General features: G+C 34.7%; 2 protein-coding genes and 1 long non-coding RNA gene across 3 annotated transcripts in view; 1 reads left to right on the forward strand and 2 right to left on the reverse strand.

The window, feature by feature from the left end:
- Window positions 1–22135, reverse strand: part of LOC125661075 (uncharacterized) — a 277053-nt gene that overhangs the window by 99872 nt on the left and 155046 nt on the right. The gene's annotated exons all lie outside the window — the stretch shown is intronic.
- On the reverse strand, window positions 5958–8586 carry LOC130049898 (E3 ubiquitin-protein ligase Midline-1-like). Its single transcript, XM_056148127.1, has 2 exons — window positions 8463–8586; window positions 5958–7923 (listed from the first exon to the last, which is right to left on the reverse strand). The coding sequence occupies exon 2, from the start codon at window positions 7892–7894 to the stop codon at window positions 6284–6286; it is 1611 nt and encodes a 536-aa protein (XP_056004102.1). The 5' UTR covers window positions 7895–7923; window positions 8463–8586; the 3' UTR covers window positions 5958–6283.
- On the forward strand, window positions 9709–12997 carry LOC125662098 (uncharacterized). The gene is made up of 4 exons (XR_007365250.2): window positions 9709–9914; window positions 11156–11777; window positions 12369–12618; window positions 12747–12997. It is a non-coding gene; the product is annotated as an uncharacterized LOC125662098 (long non-coding RNA).

The following is a 22135-nucleotide window of genomic DNA, read 5'->3' on the forward strand; positions in this document are numbered from 1 at the left end:
CTGACAGTTTAGATTCAAGTTTGTTAAAATCATGACCTCCGGGGATAGGATGGGGCCACAATAGGGGATCAAAGTTTCACATGCAAATATACATGTATCGGGGAAAACCATTAAAATATCTTCTTCTCCAGAGCCACTGGGCAAGGACAGTACAAATTTATATGACAGCTTTCTGACATAGTGCAGATACAAGTTTGTTAAAATCATGACCGTATGAGGTACGATAGGGCCACAACAAGGAATCAAAGTTTCACATACAAATATATAGGGAAAATGATTGAAAATCTTCTCAAGAACCACTGGGCCACGGAATTACAAATTTACATGAAAGCTTCCTGACATTGTGCAGATTCAAGTTCGTTAAAATGATGGTTGCCGGGATTGGACTGGTGTCACAATAGGGGATGGAACTTTTACATACAAATATAGAGAGAAATGTTTAAAAATCTTTTTTTCTCAAGAACCACTGAGCCAGAAAAGTCAACATTTAGATGAAAGCTTTCTGACATATTGCATAATGAAGTTTTTTTTTAGCTTACCTGAGCTGAAAGCTCAAGTGAGCTATTCTGATTGCCTGTTGTCCGTCGTCTGTCCGTCTGTGTGTAAATTTTTTACATTTTCGACTTCTTCTCCAGAACCAATGGGCAAAGTGCAACCATACTTGGCCAAAAGCATCCTTGGATGAAGGGCTTTCATGTTTGTTCAAATTAAGGGCCATGTTTCTTTCAAAGGGGAGATAATCACAAAAATGCAAAAATAGGGTGGAGTCATTTAAAAATCTTCTCAAGAATCACTGAACCAGAAGAGCTGAAATTTACATGAAAGCTTCCCTGACAAAGTGCAGATTCAAGTTTGTTCAATTCATGGCCCCCGGGGGTTGGATGGGGCTACAATAGGGGATCAAAGTTTTCCATACAAATGTATAGGGAAAATCTTTAAAAATCTTCTTCTCAAGAACCATTGGGCCAAAGAAGTTGACATTTACATGAAAGCTTTCTGACATAGTGCAGATTCAAGTTTGCAAAAATAATGGCCTCCAGGGGTAGGTTGGGACCATAATTTGGGACTAAGGTTTACATGCAAATATATATGGAAAGTCTTCAGATATGGGCCAAGGTGATTCAGGTGAGTGATGTGGCCCATGGGCCTCTTGTTTAGTCATGGCCCTATAGGTAGGTTTGGGCCAAAATAGGGGGTCAAAGTTTTACGTGCAAATATATAGAGAAAATCTTTACAAATCTTCTTCTCAAAAGCTTCCTGATATAGTGCAGATTCAAGTTTGGAAAAATCATGGTCCTCAGGGTAGGTTGGGGCTACAATAGGGGATCAAAGAACTATTAACCTCAACCACACTTTTGAATGGTTGGTAATAGGGCTTTCATGTTTCACATATCTTTTCCTTGTAACATGATTTTTCTGTTCGTATCAAAGTTTTTTCTACCCGTGACCTTGACATTGGAGTGTGCCACATTTTAGAAAAACTTTAACTTTTGGCATAATCAGCTACATAATTACTGTGCTGCCATACGAGGGTTCAGCTATTGTTTTTGGTATGATAATTTCTGCAATGATTTCTGAATCTCCAAAATAACGATAATCGCTAATTTCACATCATATTCATTTGTTCCATGTTCAATACATGGAATATCAAAATCTCCAAATTCAAAAGTTTCAAATTATTCAGGTGCCTTTATGTTTCAAATTCATTAAATCTAACACTCACTAACAAAATGTTTTTATGAAATGGTATAACCCCCAGCGCCAACAAAGCAGAACAAGAGGCCCATGGGTTTTATCACTCACCTGAGTCACATTGGCCCTGCCATTTTCAGCTGTTGGGGTTTTTAAAATATTTCTTTTATAAATATTTATGCCCTTGAAAAAAATGTATTATCTCATATTATGGCCCCAACATAGCCCCAAAGTATCGAAACATAACTCTAAATGAATTCACATGCGAGATGCATCAACACCAATAAGACTAACATTATATTGCTATTCTTGATAAATCCATGGTTACAAGGTCATAGATCATGGTATGACATGAAAACATTCCATCAAGAAATCTACATAAATAATATGAAAACCCCATCTTAAATTGTTCAAGAGATATAGTTCTGAAGATAATCAACATACCATGTTTTCTTCAAAGGAAGTCAAATTTCAATGTCACATGGTCAAAGGTCATATTATGAAATAAAAGATCTTGCCATAAGAAATCAATATCATACGCAAAATATGACAGATCTACCTAGAATAGTCCAGAAGATATTGAATAAATCAAATATGTAAAAAGTAGGTCCAGCTCTAAGGTCACGGTCACAAGGTCAAACTTCACAAAATGATAAGGTCTTGTCATAAAAAAGAACTATATACAAATGATGAAAGTCCTATCTTAAATAGTTCAGGAGAAATTGAATAGATCAGGGATTTTTTAAGTACTAAGTCAAATTCCAAGATCAAAAGATAAAACACCATTGTGTACAAAGTCTTGCCATAAAGAATCTGTATACAAAATACAAAAGCTCCACGTAAAATAGTTCCGGATATATACAAAGTTATGTTTTCTTAAAATTAGGTCAAACTCCAAGGTTAGTAGGTCACAAGGTCGAATATCTATTATGAAATGAAAGGTCTTGCCATAACAAATATATCTACAAGATATGAGAGACGCCCCTTAATTAGTTCAGGATATATTGTATTAGTCAGGTTTTGTAATAAAAATGGGTCAAACTTCAAGCTCAAGATCAAAAGATTGCATAGCATGTAAATCTGAGTGATTGCATTTTGTTTAACATCCCTCTCAAGAATTTTTCACTCATATGGAGATGTCACCAAGACCGGTGACGGGCTTCAAATTTAGGCCTATGATCGGCGCTTACGAGTTTTGAACAATGGGGGTTCTTTTAGTGTACCATACCTGCTGTGGTACGAGACATCCATTGTTAAGGCTATGTCAGACATTGACACCTAATGCCAAGCGTTTGACAATGGAACTGTTACTTCCTGTTTTAACAAATTATGTCTGTAGTGGTTGGTATTCGAACTCTGACCTTCCACATATGGGGCGAACGGTCTACCTCTCTACCACAGTGACGGTTCAATACATGAACAGTATTTCCATAAAGAATGAATATGTATGCAAAATACTAAAGCCCTAGCTTCAATATTTCAAGAGATATTTTCAAACCTTATCCCTTTATATACCAGCATATAACACGTTGATCCCCTATTGTGGTCCCAATCTACCCTGGGGACCATGAATTGCACAGGCTTTACTCTATGTCAGGACATTTTCATTTAAATTTGAACTTCTGTTCCAGTGGTTCTTTTTTAAAGATTATTAAAAAGATATTCCCTGTTCACTTGCTTGTAAAATTCGTATTCCCCACTGTGGCCCCATCCTTCCCATAGGGACCGTGATTTTTGTCCCCCACCGCAACGCGGAAAGGGACATAGAAGTACCGGTGTCCGTCCGTCCGTCCGTCCCACTTCACTTTGTGGACGCAACTCCTCAGAAACCGCTCAACGGATTTTGTTCATATTTTGTAGGATTGTTAAGTAACCATGTGTAGTTGATCATATTATGCCGTCATTTTGATTCGACAATTTTTGCAGGAGTTATGGAACTTTGTTGAATTTGTACGTACAACACTATAGGAGTACTTTGTGGACGCAACTCCTCCGAAACCGCTCACAGAGTTTCATTCAAATTTTGTAGGATTGTTAGTCACCATGTGTAGTTGATCATATTGCGCCGTCATTTTGATTCGACAAATTTTAGTACAGGAGTGATGGGACTTTTGTGCTTCAACCTTTTTATTGGGGCGGTCGGGGACATGGCTACGTGTAGCAATCTTGTAACAAACTTGAATCTGCACTATGTCAGGAAGATTTCCCGGACAAGTGGCAGGGATTCTTTTAGGATCTGTAGGCGGGCGAAATAAGGCCCCATTCTCAATGCTAAAGAGCAAATGCACCTGAAGTATGAATATTACTTATCCCCCCCCCCTTTTTAGCTCATCTGAGCCAAAAGCTCAAGAGAGTTTTTCTGATCAAAATATGTCCGTTGTTTGTCGGCGGCAGCATAAACTTTTCACATTTTCGACTTCTTCTCAAAAACCGCTGAGCCAATTTCAACCAAACTTGCCACAAAGCATCCTTGTGTGAAGGGCTTTCAAGTTTGTTCCAACGAATGGCCATGTTCTTTTCAAAGGCGAGATAATCACAAAAGTGCAAAAATAGGTTGGGGTCATTTAAAAATCTTCTCAAGAACCACTGGGCCACAAAAGCTGAAATTTACATGAAAACTTCCTGACAAAGTGCAGATTCAAGTTTGTTCAACCCCCAGGGGTTGGATGGAGCCACAATAGGTGATCAAAATTTTACATACTAATAAATAGGATAAATCTTTAAAAATGTTGTTCTTAAGAACCACTGAGCCAGAAAAGCTGAGATTTACATGAAAGCTTCCCTGACATAATGCAGATTCAAGTTTGTTGAAATCATGGGCCCGAGGGGTTGGATGGGGCCACAATAGGGGATCAAAGTTTTACATACAAATGTATGGGAACATTTTTAAAAATCTTCTTCTCAAGAACCACTAAGCCAGAAAAGCTGATATTTCCAAGAAAACTTTCTGACATAGTGCAGATTCAAGTTTGTTCAAATCATGGCCTCCAGGAGTAGTTGGTGCCATAACAGGGACTAAGGTTTTAAATGCAAATATATATGGAAAGATTTCAGAAATGGGTCAAGGTGACTCAGGTGAGCGATGGGCCCATGGGCCTCTTATTGGTTGTGCTTGCAGATATTCATTTGCTATTTGGCACATTGCTTTGTCATAACAAGTTACAGATCAAGTTTTAATTTCGTCTCGGTCCGTTGATTTTTCACTTAGCTATGGCCCTTGGACTTAGAAAAATAGCATGCATAATCAGTTTTCCAGACTGTTTTGGGTTGTGCTTGCAGATATTCATTTAATATTTGGTACATTGCTTTGTCATAACAAGTTACAAATTAAGTTTGAATTTCGTCTCGGTCCGTTGATTTTTCACTTAGTTATGGCCCTTGGACTTACAAAAATAGCATGAGTTATCAGTTTTCCGGACTTTTTTTTGTCAAGTTTGAATTTCATCTTGGTCCATTGATTTTCCATTAAGTTATGACCATTGGACGTAGAAAAATAGCACGAATTGTTAGTTTACATCCAAGTTTCTTATCTCTGTAGATAAGAATTAAGAATACTACACTCATTAAAACTTCTAGCATAGTAATACTACAATGTAGTCAATGCACAGACACACAGGCTGATCACTATAGGGCTCCTGTCTATATAACAAGAGCCCTAATTGTTGTAACGGACTAAGCCCAGTCAATGTACAGACACGTAGGCTGATCACTATAGGGCTTCCGTCTATATAACAGGGGCCCAAATTAATTGTTGTAATGGACTTACTCTGACCTTTTGTAAAGAGTAATTAACTTTTAATTACAAGAGATTCAGTTTGTCATGGATTTAATTTGTGAGTGTTTATTTTGTAGAAATTTAGAGATTTAGATACGTGTTGTTTATTGACATGATAAACAGAAGACTGTGACCTTGTATCTGAAGATCTGTGAAGGAGGCCGGACGTCTGTGGTCACTCTCTGTTACAGTGCTACATATCTAAGTAAGTACTCAGTAATAATCTAAGACTGTACACTAAATCATGTTTATTTATCTGTACTGACAGTTATAATGTAAGACTGTACACTAAATCATGTTTATCTATCTGTACTGACAGTAATAATGTAAGACTGTACACTAAATCAAGTTTATCTATCTGTACTGACAGTAATAATGTAAGACTGTACACTAAATCATGTTTATCTATCTGTACTGACAGTAATAATGTAAGACTGTACACTAAATCATGTTTATCTATCTGTACTAACAGTAATAATGTAAAACCGTACACTAAATCATGTTTATCTATACTATATACATTGAAACATAATAGAGATAACAAACAAATTACTGTTCAACCAGACAGTCATAAACAAACACAAATTTACTGTTAATACAGGCATTAATTACAAATCTCAAACACTGGCGTAATTAACACAGTTGTAATCAACACAGGACTGTAATTAACATCGTGTTTATTAGGGTAATCAACACAGAACTTTGTACATGTGTAATTAACACTGGATATTTGAAATTAACACCAGTTTGATTGACGCAATTAACACTATAGAGATGTGTAATTAACACTGTAGAACTGTGTAATTAACACTGTGTTTATAGATATTGGATTTTCTTCACTTTAGCAGTGTAATACTCAGCCACAAAGAGGTTGTTTCTGATGTCCACACATAAACCCCATGGAGACTCTAAATCACAGTGAATGTAACGGAGGAACTGTCCGTCCTGATCTAGGATGTGGATACGGTTATTGTCACGGTCTGCTGTCAGGATATGACTCTGGCTGTCTGTAGTGATGCCGGCTGGATTAAATGATTGCTTGGTATTAGAGGGATGACCAGTGTATCTAAATCGGAGTTTTCCTGACTGATTGACCACCACTACTGCTCTAGCTGACCAGTCAGCCACACATATATCCAGATTCTTGTTCTCACTGATGTATTTATTGTAATAATCAGATGAGTAGAAAGGACGACTCTGATCATCAAACTGAATGCTTTGCGTCTCTGTGGAGCCGGAGTAACGCACAACTTTGGATTGTTTGACATCATCACTGACCATGGTAACCAGGAGATGGTTAGCCGCGGTACAGCAGACAGAGCGAGGTCCCCACCCCTGTAGTGTGATCACGGTCCGTATCTTTTTATTCTTAATTAAATTCACAGTGTTATTACTAGTGTCAGTATAAACAAGATTTCCGTCCCGTGTCACTGCTATGTCCCGCGGTTGTCTCCCTGACTTGGTGTGTATTGATGTCAGTAGTTTACTCTGGAGGTTTAGGAGTTTCATAGTTTCATTATTCCCGCGTGTCCAGACTTGATCTTCACTCAGACAGCTAACACTGAGTAGTTTGTTATACCCAGTGTCTATGGTGGCGGTGTGGCACGGGTCAGCAAGCAGTGATCCGACTGTTGTAACGGAGAGTGAAGTTAATAAACCAAACATCTCATTAAGTGTTTCTGTGTTAATTGTTGGAGGAGATAAGCTTGGTAATGTAACTTTGATTGTAGGAGGCAGTTTATTGAATTCATCATTTCTAGATTTGTAAGTTGATGTTAAGGAGATGTCGTTGGTGTCCAGGATGTTTTTCATTTCTAGAATGGCCTGGTAGATTTCAGTCATTCTGTGCGTGATTTCGTCTGCGTGTTTATCTAATAGAGAGATATGTGTTTTTTTTGTCTCTACAATGTCTGCTTTCCGTTTGTTGACAATGGCGGTCACCTCGCGATGCCAGACTTCTCCTTGTTGGTCAGCACTTGTGGCCAGTTTTCCGTAATTCGTTTCCACTTCGACTTTCTCAGTTTGGGCAGCGGAGGAAATTTCCTTATATCGGGGGTAAATCTTCTTCTCGAGTTCTTCTAAATCTTTTTGTATACGTTGTTTTTTAGAGCCGAGTTTTTCCAGAATATCTGATATATCGTGACCTTTGTGTTCACCAAATAAGGCGCAGGTAGAACAGACAGGAATGTGACAGTTCTCACAATAAAGTTTGCAGTCTTCATCCGCGTGTTTGCGACATTTTGAGTATTTAGGAGTAAACTTTCTGTGTATATGATAGGGCGCGATTTTGTGTTTTTTAGAGGAATCTGAGAAATGTTTACTGACACAGTCAGAACAAAGATTGATACCGCAACGTTCACAGCAATACTGCAGGGGGTCAGTTTCACAGAGGTCACACAGTAGGACGTCCTGAGCACGCGGGTCCATCTCTGGGGTCAGGGGTCACGAGTAGTTTACTGTCAATGAAAAAAATAAACTTTAATATTAATTTGAATTGGTTACGACAATATAGTTACATTTAGTGATCTTTGTTAGAAATGAATATTACGTCAAGGTTTTTATCTGATTAAAACACGCATCTTTAAATTTGACTTGAAAACTTTATACATGCATTACACAAAACAAGAAATAAATGTCTAGATTTCAGAATTCTTGTTTGTATCATACAGGAAATATAACAAAGGAAGAATGAATTAATTTCTACAGAATTGGCGAGACTTAACTCCAAGTTAAAATAATTACACTCATATAGAAAACCTGAATGTTTTATTTGAAATTCATAGATGAAATGTTAAAAATATGTAGATCATGAAATGTATTATATGGATAAATATACCCTCCGTCCGCTGCGCTCTGAATTAAATGAAATTAAAATACTAACTGTAAGCATATCTATGTCAGTTTTAATAAATGTACTCATTCAAAACAATTGTCCCATACATTTCTAACAATTTAGAGAAAGAGCAATGCGTATTGTAAAATAATGATGTCTAACCTGTAAATATCCAAAATGTCCTCTGTACAACCGCCTCTTCCTGGTATGTCAACCTGATGATGATGAGTGAATTTAATGTGCGGGGCCTAGCTGCACTATATATGTAGACCTTCCGTCCTGTCACGTGATTTAAACGGGAAATGCGATCATTTATCCAAATGAACCAAACTTCATTTACATAGCCACACAAACTTAACAATTCATACATATATAACGGAAGCCGTATATATGAAATACATATATATAGAACTAATTTGTATTTAGACCAACAAATCAATTATCTATTTTAGGGAGGATCAAAAGGAGTTTAGGTGGTGGTAGCTGTTACCCAAGTTTCCCCATTAGATCTACCACAGCTGTGTACTTGACCTTCTCATAATTAATACTCCGTGAATTTCAGTTTCGACTTGAAAAGGCCAACAGATGTAAAACTAATATTTTCAGATATCGGAAATTTACACCAGTTTGGTGTCCCACTCGGGTCGTTGTTTAGCGGTATATAACAATGAATTGATCTAGGAAAAAATCTTGTATGTAAATGTGCGTACATGTATAACTACAACGGTTGTTGTTTTTAAATTAGCAATTTTTCACAATTGTAAATAAATGTATTGAAATGTAAATGTGTTTGTCAACTAATAGATAAGGGAAGTTTTCTTCATCGCGTGACGGCTAGTTTTCACATTCTAGAAGGGGGGGGGGGTATTGTAATTTTAAACACTTTTTATCTACAAACCCAGACACTTGTGTTTGGTGTGATTTGATCTCTAAGTCGTTTTCTAGAAATAATTATCGGTTTATTTTCAGAAAGATGTAGGTTAAGAGAACCTTTTTGTAAAATAATGTCAGGTGTATGGAGGGTAATCGTGATCAAAAATCCAAACTTGTAACTTTGTAAATCCGAGCTTGCAATCATATTACTTTCATAGTCTAGCCATGTAAGTAGGTAATTTCCACACCTAAACTTGTAGTTTCGAACATACAACTGTGTTGACTGCGAGTTTTAACTATGAGTTTGTGTATTTATCATCCTGTTAACTTTGCTACTCAGGCATGCATACTTCAGATTGTACCCTTGAATTTTGCCCCTTTCAATATCACACTTGAACATTTCGTATGCTGAAAGTAAAAATGATGATACACTGAATGTCTTGTTAATAAATCTGTCATCTCTCTACATATGCTCTGAATAAACCACACACACATTTGACAAGTCTACAAATGTAAAGTCTACATGTTTGTCGAATTTTGACAAGACCATACATGGGAAATAGGCGGAAACTTCCGAACATTGTCGAGAATTAAGATTGGCAAGCGCATTGACGACCAAGATGTGAAACGAACTGTTAGTGCACAGAATTATGACAGATACATGTCATGAATTTGATGAAAACCAAAAAGCAGAGACAGAAGAACGAAAGAAATGAAATGTTATTTGCGTTTTTGGAGAGTGTAAGTAAATTTACAATGAATCAATTAGATTTTACTACATCTGTATGAATCAACAATTCTACGAACTATATTAACAATACAGTATGTCAGGACAGAGGAAATTAGAACCGCATGCATATAGGTTGTGTATTATAGGTACTACTCAGTTAAATGGGATATATTAGCCCGTTTGGGTTACAGCAACTTAAATTTTCAGTGCCAAATAATTATTTATTTAAAAATTATATAATTTCGCATAAAAATATATACAAAAAGCAACAACTTTTGGTAAACAACTTTTTTTCTGTACAGTATCCAACTGTGGAAGAAATTGATCCAAAGGCTTTTGTTTCTGTAATAAAAGACCACTCCCAACAATTAAATTATAACGCAATGTGCTTGCAAAAAGTAACTGCATTTAATATATTTTTTGCACTGATGATTTATTTATATAATTAAGTAACTAAGTACAAGTACAACTACCACATATTTAAAGAAATTTGATTTATTGAGACCAATTTGGGGCCCTTAAGTGCATACAAGTAAAGAGCAATACAAAAATTGATAGCAGTAACATGTCGACAAAAAAAATTATAGCAGATGGGGATTATCTATAATAAATGCTAGTGAGACACATGTTAAATATACCTACAAGAAGAATTTGTTACAGATATATTTGTACAAAAGTATTAACATTGAAATATATATATATATATTATGACCCAGATGTGTTATTATCACCCCCCCCCCCCCCCCCAATAATTTGAATAACATTATTTATGTCTCTCGTATTGTATATGATAGAAAATAAAGATTCTCTTTCGTCGTGTCCCTCTATTTTGATGTTTAATGACTTTTTTTTTGCTTGTCAAGGAATTTTTGCTTGGTAGTGCCAACCCAAACTGAAATTGCTTCCTACGGGCCTAATTATATCCCAACCTGCTAACAAGTGGTATGCACTAAAAGAGTTGTCTAATAGTTTCAGTGCCCTGAAGATTTCCAATGTTTTCTTCATTTTAGTACCAAGCCAATGCTGATTTCTTTCTATTGGAAAATTACATTTTCCTTCGTTTGAGGTGTTTTGATTTCATGGAATCGATGAAGAAGTGTAAAATTATTATAAATATGTTTTAAAAATCTACAATTTGTGGAGGACTGGAACTCTTGTGTCTCGGCATACAACACAAATTAACCCCAACCCTCAACAAAAATTAGTGATTTCACAATATCCAATTATTAATTAAAAATTTTTCCTTTAATAGTAGGAAGTGAAACAGCTCTTAAATGTTTCGGAGAGGGAACCCTATCCATTTGCTATGAATGAAGAACTGCAAGCAGTATGTATTCAGAAATTGAAAGACATAATATTATTATGTGAACATGAAAGTGAGATAAGTAATGAAGACATTCAGTTCAAGATTTCTTCTATGCTAATGATATTCCAAAACTGTCCTGAACAATTTGGTCTAAGTTCTGTGATAGACTCTCTTTTTTTAAGCCATGAACATCTTGGGAAAAGATAGTGCTGTGAATGATTGTTCTCTTCAGTATGGATATGCACCATGTAATGTGTTAAATGGTATGAAGGGGAGACCAAAAATACAAATACCTGGAGACATGTTGGAATACTACGTAGATTCACATTTTACTTTGACCCAGATGTCATCTATACTAGGAGTGAGCAAATCAACAGTTGTAAGAAAACTTGAGGAAATGAATATTTCGATTTTCTGTAGATATTCCTTAATCAATGATGAAGAGATTGACAAAAATGTGAAAAAAAAAAATTCATGACTTTCCAAATATAGGATACAGGAGTGTCAAATGTCATCTCGCAAGCCTAGGATATATTATTCAACAAAATAGGATAAAATAGTCTATGCGGTGAGTAGACTTTAAGGGTGTCTTGTTTATATGTCTTTTATTGAAGCCAGTTCAGAGAAGAGTGTATAATGTCAGAGCACCTTTATCATTATGGCACATAGACGGATATCACAAGCTGATCAGGTACATGTTATTGTACTAAATTCTCATTTAAATAATTTCAGCTATAACCCTGTAGATGTTGTATGTGAATTTGTTTTCTTCAGTGGATTTAATTTTAATACCTTCATAGAAAAAAAATAAGAGCATTTTTAATATCTAGTATACCATTAAAAAAGTATTTTAACTCTGAAAGATTTGAATTGTGTATGTTATAGATGTACATGTAATCATATTTTTAGACAGATCAGTATTTTGAAATGAAGTCAAACCTCATTGTCTCAATCTCACTGGGAATGAGAAAAACATTGAGATGTTTAGGTGAAAATACTTTTAGGACAAGAGGCCAATGGGCCACATAGCTCACCTGATCACTTTGATTAGAGAAAAACAGTTTCTAGTCTTTCTTTGTTGCATTTATTAAAGAGCTGATACATGTAGTTGTCGGAAGCTTTGTTTGCAACAAATTATGTTTTAATTTGTTACTTTCAGCTGGCGTCTTGTAATTCATGGTGGAATAGATGGATATTCCAGGTTGCCTGTTTACTTACGAGTCAACAACAGCAACCGAGCCGAGATAGTATTGCAGGCATTTAGAGAGGCTGTTTGCGGAGTATGGATTGCCTGAGCGCGTTCGCTCTGATAAGGGTGGAGAGAATGTAAATTTTACCGAATTCATGTTGATGAATCATACTTTGGAAAAGAAATGTTTTATAACTGGACGCAGTGTTCATAATCAAAGGTAAGTATTGTCTTTAAATGAAGAGTCTGTTATTTATAAAGATGTCTTCTTAGCAAGTTATTCTGTCATATAGTCAGCCTATTTTAGGCAAGGGCAATTCTTAAGACATATATTTATTTACTATTTAGAATAGAGAGATTTTGGAGGGATCTTTGGGATGGGTGCATCTGGCTTTTCTATTGCATCTTCACATTCCTAGAATGCCAAAATTTATTAGATATGAATAATGAAGTTCATGTGAAGGCTTTACATTTTGTATTCATCCCAAGAATACAAGAACATTTAGACAAGTTTAGGGCTGCCTTCATTAGAAGACCACTTAGAACAGCCAACTATAGAACACCTCTGAAGTTATGGATATCTGGACAGATACTGGATCCAAGAGTTCATTTAAGAGAGGTTAGTAGATATTTCACCCAGTTTGTCTTTTCTGTTTCAAAGAATGTGACATGACACACACTGTTTCACTAATGAGGATTTCCGAGTATAAATCAATATGCTTTGAAAATGATGTGCTTTTCAATACAGCACAAAGAAGTAATTTTATACTTTTAACAAATCATGTTTTCTGCTTTTCTTTTGGAAGAATACCATCTATTTGGAGTGGATCAACTAGCATATGGACCATGCAGCAATGATATCGAGTCTGTACATGTCTCTCCCCCAGAAATACAAGATGCAAGAATGAATATGGACTTGCTAAGATTATTGGACCCTTTAAAAGACTCAGATATTGATGGCATTGATCTATTTATACAAGCTAGAGATGTTCTCATAAATTATGCCTAGGGAAGTTGATAACAAAGTGTGTGTTTGTTCGTCCACATATATTTTTAAGGAATGAAGCTAATTTTCACCTATATTATAAGACATAACATAACTTGGGGCAGTTTACGCTTTATAAACCACGAAGCGGTTTATATAAAAAGTATAAACTGTCCCAAGTTTTGTTATATCGTATAACATTGGTAAAAATCAACTTCGTTCCTTATAAAATTTCATTCATTTAGTGTAAGAAAATAAGACGATTGTCCTTAAAAATAACTTCAAATTGTACAAAATTTAAATGCAACGTCAGGCGGATAGATACGACTTTGGTGCAAGCTATTGTGATGTAGGCAACTTATGCTATACGATATAACTTCAATTTTTTATCCAATGAAATGGGGCATTACAACCAGAATTAAATTATATATATATATATATATATATATATATATATATATATATATATATATATATGTACATATATATATATGCAAAACTTGATCAATTCATCGTTCTGGATTTCATGTAAAAATATAAATGTTAAACTTTGAAATTATTTCTTTGTATCTGGCTACACTTTTTCTTTCTCCTGAATTGCAGGCTTGAATGAGCTTTTCCGACTGAAAGGCATCTGGCTCCAGAGCCAGAAAACTTAGGCGAACTCACTTTTTACAAAAGGAATTGATAGTAAAGCGAGATTATGATCCAAAGTGAGCTTGTCCAGGTTTTGTGGCCCTGGTGTCTTTTCTGTTATCTGCAATTATACCCCTGCAAATGAAGTTTAGGTGGAATATAATGTTATCAGCATATCTGTCTGTCCATTTAACTGTCTGTAGACATGATTTTGGCAATTACTGCATGGATTGTCTGGGAATTTGTACCAGTCTCGTATAGGTTTTGTTATTTGTTTTAGTGGTTTGGTATAAAGAGGCATCCCACAGATAATAAACTATTGTTTATTAAGTATTTAATATATGTATATATTTTATTAAATCAACATAACCATGTTCAAATACATTTTTGTAACATGTACATGAGTGTTACTTTTAGACTAATCCTTGGAAATGAAATGTGTAACTCTTATGATTAAAGTTCCATTGGTTTTTAAGATCCTACTACAAACTTTAGCATATATTAAATGATATTGAACATATATTAAATAATATTGAACATACCTTAGATGAATTGACAATAAACTGTAAACACCTTGCCTATTACGCCACATAGATTCAATGTACATGTACACTTCAAATTCAACAAGTAGTTTCCATATTCTGTGTAACAATCACTGATCTTAAATATAGCAAACCCAGCACATTCCCTATTCCACTGACCTCTCTTTAAGGATTTTTATCATGTCTCAAAATTATTTCAGTTTACATTCTAATAAAATCATCCATTTAAAATTCTGTGCTAGAAAATTAATATTTTTGATGTTTCAGCATTTCAAAGTCTGAATTTCTCAATATGCATATTTTGATCACTAATGTCACACGCCATTGCTGTCATGTCATAAGTGTCAATTAAACCTGTTATGTAATAAATAAATTGGATCATTGACAGCTAATAAGGTATAATTTGCAGCATTTTAGTGCCCGATGTGCATAAGAAAAGATTTAGGAAGATATTTTTTTTTTTACATTTCCTAGACTTTGTTGGGACCCTTTTTCTGTAAACGAAAAGACTTGGTACTCATTCAGAACATTACCTAACCATGATCCTTGCTTTTACTATAACAATTTTAAAGAAATGTTCCTTTTTTTTAAAAAAAAAAACCCCGAAAATAATAAAACATTTTAAGAAGTCACACAGAATTTAATGGTAGGAATTTTGTGAAATTCGTAATAGTGAATGGCAGCATGCCATTGAAGAATTGTAATTTCTAGTACTTGTGTTGATATTCATTACTGGATTAGATAAGTTTATCTATAAAAAAAATTATTGAAATAATGAATGAAGGAAAATTTTAAAACTCTCAATATTTATAAAAATTACGAAGTCAATGTAGTAATTTGTTCTATTCAGTCAAAGTTCCGAGTTGTCAATGGCTTCGTCTTTATGTCTGTTACCAATGGAATAGATGATGTCAACATCTCTCCCCTACTATATCGTGTGGTCTATTTATTTAACATCAAAATCTATTTAGGAAACCTTTTATTACCATAAGCCTTAAGAGTTCCAATTGACCAATAATAATAAAATGGTTCAAGAATGTTATTATGTTTCATTTTTAAGAAATTTTGATATGTGACAAAAACCCTTAAAGTGACTCAGATGACCTAACAACAAAAGGGATAAACAGGTCTGCTTAAATAACCAGTGATGTTGGGCATTATTTCAAAGTTGCTATTCAATTCCAAACCCAGGTGCCCCAATTATTATATTCAAAAAGGATTCCTCAAATTTTGAATATTCTTGGTTGACAATACAATTTGAGAAACAAATTGATGGAGCACATGTGTTAACACTTATTAGTTTGGTACTTTAAGATCAAACTGTATTAACCCATTGTCAATATTCATTGGTAAAGCTGGACTTCCAGTTAAGGCTTGTAGCAAATGCGACATGGTAAAAGCGACCTCCATTTCCACTGGTATCTCACTCTCGCAATTAATCCATGGAGTTTTGAGACTTCCCCCTGAAATACATTAAAATGCAATTTATCTGTCATATTCTGTTTACATAGTATTGTGTATTGTTTCATTAGTTTACACAGTATTGTTTATCATTTTATGAAAAATGATGTACATACGCTCTATTTTCTTGGACAGCTGATGGAAATTGTACACCAAAATGTCCTCTACTTCTTTCTCTTTTTCATTCTTAGAAAATATAGGAACGAAAAAATTTACAACTGCTGAAGCTTTTGTTTCCTTTCCTTTTACCAAGAAAGAAGCCCCCTCTTTTGGAAACTGCTGCAACATTCCTAGTACTCCATGGAGTTTCAAACCTTTAAAAAAATGATTTTGTACATGTAATTCTTAATATTAGATAGTGAGATGTTGACCATCTCAAAGGGCACTGCTTTTAGCAATGTTCATTTTGATGAAAAGGACTTGGAAAGGAGAGTATTTGGAGTTGACTTTGACATTTGATTTGCACCTTTAATCATGGTCATTCTTGGTGAGGTGGGGTCACAAGGAAAGAGAATTTAATTAGATAAAATCTCTTATGACATTGACCTCTGCTCTAAAAACTTAATGTATTGTCTCTGCATACTCTTAATCCAATATTACTCCATAGGTGAAGTATAGACACAGTCGAAAGGGGGAGTATCATGCTCCAGAAAAGAATCTTCCTTAACCTTATATCTATAAATTTGGTTCAAGGTCACTGCAAACCATCTCCCACTAAGGACTATGCAGAAGAAGTTTGAGCCAGATTGGGCCAATAGGAAAGAAAACCTACTCTGTACAAGTGATTGCAGATGGTCGGACAGAGAGACAGATCACGATAGGTAGCCCTAATAAATGTTTTTTGTTTCACATGGGGCAGGGAGAGGTTTAAAAAGATGAAAATATATATGGCTTACATACCTTCCATGAACTGCAATATTGCTGGAAGGCACTTATAAAACAGGAAATGTTTTAAAAGTGCATCTTTAGCATTGTTTATGTTGTTTTCAGTCAACATATTCCTGAAGCCGATCATCTGGAAAATATCTGCATACTCTACAAATGCTTCTTGTCTTGAACTCTCTGTTGTTGCTGCATCAATCTATAATATTAACATGGTACAAGAGCACTTAAAACCACACTCACTTGAATAATGCACTAATATTATACATGTGTTCAAAGAAAATACCCTTGTACATGTCCAGTTGCAATAGCTGTGACGTACATGTACATTTACTGGCATATATATTTAGTTGCAAACTCTGCAAAGAGAGATTAACAAGAGGCCCAAGGGCCTTTATGGTCACCTGAGAATAACAAAACACTGGAGAGGATCTACAGAAGTATCAAATAAAACGCAGTGGCAGAGAAGATTTTCAAAGAAATAATGCATTTTCACTATATGATCAATAAATTCCTGCCATAACTCAACTCGATAACCCCTGGCCCTGGGGCCATGAATTTCACAATTTTGGTAGGGGGCTTAATGCTTACTACAATCATGCCAACTATTTGACTGCTTGATGTGCAGGGGTAAAGAAGAAGATTGTTAAAGATTGTATAAATTTTGAAGGTTTTAGCCCCACCCCTCAGGCCTCAGGGGGGGGGCATGGTCCATCAATTTTACAATTTTCCTTCCCCTTTCACCTACAGATGCTAGATGCCAAAATTGGTTGAAACTGATTCAGCGGTTTCAGAGAAGAAGCTAAAAATGTTCAAATGTTAACAAAAACAGATAGCAATAGGTCACCTGAGTGAGAGCAAGGTAAAACAGCAACGGTAATTTAATGTCTTAAAAACAAATGAGTATATATTATTTTTAGATACCTTATTAATCGCAGAGATGATATCTTCCCTGTGTGACAGTTGCTCACATTTAAGGTGATTTGAGTCTGGTTCTCTCCCATTGAGAATAAATTCAACTATATATGTATTTAAGCAAGATGGTCCTGGATGCCCCAAAAGAATTGACCTTGACACAGCTCTCCCTACTGTAAAATAGTGTCTCTTGTCGAGACTCTCTGTGAATAAACTAAAGCACCCATTTTCAAACACTGGGGTGTTAAGAAACAACAACGAGAAGAATTCCCTTGTAAGCCCCCACCCCGGATCAAGGCCTGGTTCCCCAATGAATGTAACTTTCATTTCTCTTTCCCAATCTGCCTCTGTAGCCTCCTCCAGTTGTTCCATTACGGTCTTTAGAAAACATTTACGCACCACAGCAATGTCCCACTGCTCTTCCTTTATGATTTTCATCTCACATACTTTTAGACAATCTGAGAGCGAGCTGTAACAAAATAAAATATAGTATTAAACAAAACTGTTGTTTGTTAAATTTGTTTTCATCATTTATTAAATATATGTTTAGTATGTTATCATTCCTACATGAAATTAAACATGACCATACATATTTTTTCTTCAATTCACATTAATGATCAGATATACTTATTGAATACATCCATAACAAGCAAAAGACAAATAAATTTACAAGATCCCTCTTCCACTCACGTTACCATAGTAAGATGATATACAAGTTACTTATTGTACCTTTATGGAATATTTGTAAAAATCAGTTGAGCTGAATTCCCACAGATTTAATTTCACAAGGCGTTTTTTTTCCAGAGATCGAAAAACTGCAATCCCCAGGGTTCAGTCATAGTCAAATGGACAAGAACGATCCAGAATAGGTTACAGGCAGTGCTACTGTATGCTACTGTATTTTAGATTAGTAATGGTTTTATTTTCCAAAAAAAACCCAATCTTTATAAGATACTCTTTATTATTCTATTTCATTCTTCAAAATGAATTGTGCATTTTTTTTATACCCGCTAAGAATCAGACATGTTCACAAGGAATTCCAACAAGTAACATTTGTTTGCAACTTTTCTGATGAACAAACTTATTTCAGTTAATGTTGAGCCCGGGCCTTTCTTTATAAAATTAGATATCACCATACAACACATGATAACATACAAAAAGTAGCAATAAGTTACCGACATGACTCCTGTGACATAAAAAACATAAACATGAATAAGAAAGTACCTAGTATTTGGAACTGTGTTTACTTCTGCTGGTTCTCCACAGGAAGCTGCGTGTTTGTCCAAATTTGTCTTCAAAAATGCTTCCTGGCAAATAGGACATTTATCCACAGCCAAGTCATTGAATTCAGCAGTACTAAAGCCCAAAAAAGTGTAGAGAATAGATAAATGAGATATGGTGAATACAATGTAGCTTTAATAATCACTGTGAAAATTATCCAGTTGCTTTTTACACAATTTTTTTTTACAACTAACAAAGAATTGAAAACTTTATAACTTTGTTTTTAATAGAATCTTTTGACCGAGATAAAAATTCCAAACTTGTAGTAATTTTTTGTGTGATGATAGTGAACTTATATTGGTGGATATTGACAAAAGTTGGCTGAAAAGATGCACTACTTTGCAAGTGCATTATATAGCCCTAACTTCTGCCAATATTCTCTATTAGTTCCATAGTTCCTTTATTAAACATTTTCTACGACTTGTTGATTTATTATGATTTAGTAATAAAGCAAGCAAATTCAGAGAACTCCGATTTTTGGTTTTTTTGGTTGGGGTGCAATATTAGATATCCAGATTCAATCAAGAGTATATGGAGATTTTCCTCAGGTTGTGTTCCATACACCCTGAGGCTAAATATGGAATACAACCCAGTGCAAATTCCCGGAAGCCCTTAATTGGACCTGGATAATGAATTTATTTCCTATGTCACCAAATAAATTCTTTGTAAACCTCGTCCAAGAATTTTTTTTGGTGCTAAAGCCAAGATTAAAAGCCAAAATTAAACTTTTTGAAAGTTAATGTGGTGTAGATCATGGTTTAAAAAATCAGAGTACAATCAGAAATATCTTGTAACAAATAATTTCCATGGGAAAACAAGAGCAAAGTCGGCTCTGGACCTGCGTTGCTCGCACTTATTCGTTGGGGAAATAGATGCTTAGGACTTTCAGCATGATTATTTGCGCTAATATGTTGGAATATAGGTGCATAGGAATTGCAACGTAATTGGCACTGCAGCATTGGACAATAATATAAACTGATAAAGAAAGCAGGGAATTGTCTATGATTTTATGTATTGAGAGATAATCATTGAGATGAAAATGTATGAAGTTTGAATCAATGCATATATATTTAAAGTGGGAAATAATGTTTTACAATATGTGTTAATTGCATTCTACAAATAAATTTAGTGTACGACAAGCGAAAAAATGTTGATTTTTTAGTGGTTAAAGTCCAATAACTCTGGAACGACTTGTCGATTTAACAAAAAAAGAAAGGGAACAAGACATTATTAATCTGTTAAAATTTGGGATAAACCGGATAAGGCGTTTTCGAGTTAGTGTACGATGTGTTTCGGACGGAGTGGAGCGGCCACTAGACCTGCTTCTGCCTTCGGTGACGCAGGTAAAAACATAACAGCTCATGTGTCAAGGTGCAAAAGTTGCTGTCAAGTTTAGATTTATGAAAAGTAGGTAAATGTCAAGGTCATGAGGTAAAAATCATGAAATATTGGGAAAGGTCTTGTCAAAGCAATGCACATGGGGCACATGTCATTCACACAAAAAAATTCAGCTTTTATCTTGACCTTATTCAAGCAAACTATCTTGTGCCTTTCTTGGACATACAATGTGAATAATCTCAAGCTAATTTAATTGTGGTCAGTCAATTTAAAAAAAAAAATAATTGTTGACTTTTAATAAAACCCTATTGTGTCTGTGTTAGTTATTTTACTCCTGCAGTGTCTGGATTTTTATAAAGGTTGATAAGGCCAAATAAATAAATCTATTGTTTCTCAGGCACCGCCTGCATCAGGACAAACACTTCCGCATTGATCAATTTTTATTGGCATATTGAAAAGGGAAATTACTCAGTCTATTTTCTATTTTTCCAAGTTGAAAATAAAATTGAGCTATTCCCTTTTCATGTATGCTTAAAAAAGACGCTTTTATTTGATATACAATACACACACACACACACACACACACACACACACACACACACACACACACACACACACACACATATATATATATATATATATTGTTAAACCGGTATTCTATGAATTAACTTTGTATAAAAATGTTTGGAATAATATTATTTTAAGTGTATATCATAAGTAGTATAAGAGTTCAAAAAAGTAAGAATCAGTTGATATCATCATTTTGTTGACTGACAAAAACAAAAGATAACATTGGCTTCAAGAAAAAAGAGAACCTGCCTGCCGCATTGAATTTTGAAATTCTTGGCCCAAGAAACTGTTAATTTTTTTTTGGCCTAAGCAACATTTATTGGTCTTTCTTATCATGATAAACATAATTTACAATTTTTTAAAGTGAAAAAGTTTTGGAAAAAATTCTTTATCTTTTAAACAATCAACATAAAGGCAATTTTTTTTTTTACTATTTTCTCCCCTGGATAACAAAGAAAAACAAAAACAAAAAACAAGCAAACAAAAAAAAAAAGAAAAAAAAAAAAAGAAATGCAAGCGAATCCAATGAACTTCTAACAGAAAGAAACAAAACATTTTGACTGTTTTGAAAACTTGGACCAACCATGTTTTTTCTGCTACTATCCCTGTATTCTGTAAAAAAAAATAATCTGATGAGGTGTATATTGAAATAAAAAACAGAAAAATATTCCAAAACAGATGATATTGAGGTAAAAACTATATAATTATAGACTCTTTCGGTGATATGGTCTGTTGTTCATCAGAAATATATTAATATTGATAGAGGAGAAGCTAAGTCAATATTGATATTTTTCTGGTGAATAACAAACCATATTCATCACTGAAAAAGTCCATAATTGTTTTCTTATATAGTCCTGATTTGAATTTATAAGACATTAAAGGCTGAATGACGACGGTTTTTCATTGACAAACTTCTGTCGTAGAAAGATGGGAAATGTTCAGATTACAAGTTATACCTTCTGTGTTTTCCTTTTGTTGAGTGTAAGACATAGAATTGTATTGAAAATAATTGGGCAACAGGCTTGCCTGACATTTTCCTGCTCAGATACACAGCTGAGCTGGCTTTGGCTGTTGTAACCAGTTTTTAAACGTTTGAGGTGTCCTTTTAGATGTCACAATCGCCGCTG

This window comes from Ostrea edulis, chromosome 8 (genome assembly GCF_947568905.1).
Source record: "Ostrea edulis chromosome 8, xbOstEdul1.1, whole genome shotgun sequence".
NCBI classification, from domain to species: Eukaryota; Metazoa; Mollusca; class Bivalvia; order Ostreida; family Ostreidae; genus Ostrea; species Ostrea edulis.

Bases quoted from the DNA above. Each gene is read 5' to 3' on its own strand.
- LOC130049898 (XM_056148127.1), bottom strand. From the start codon at position 7,894: ATGGACCCGCGTGCTCAGGACGTCCTACTGTGTGACCTCTGTGAAACT.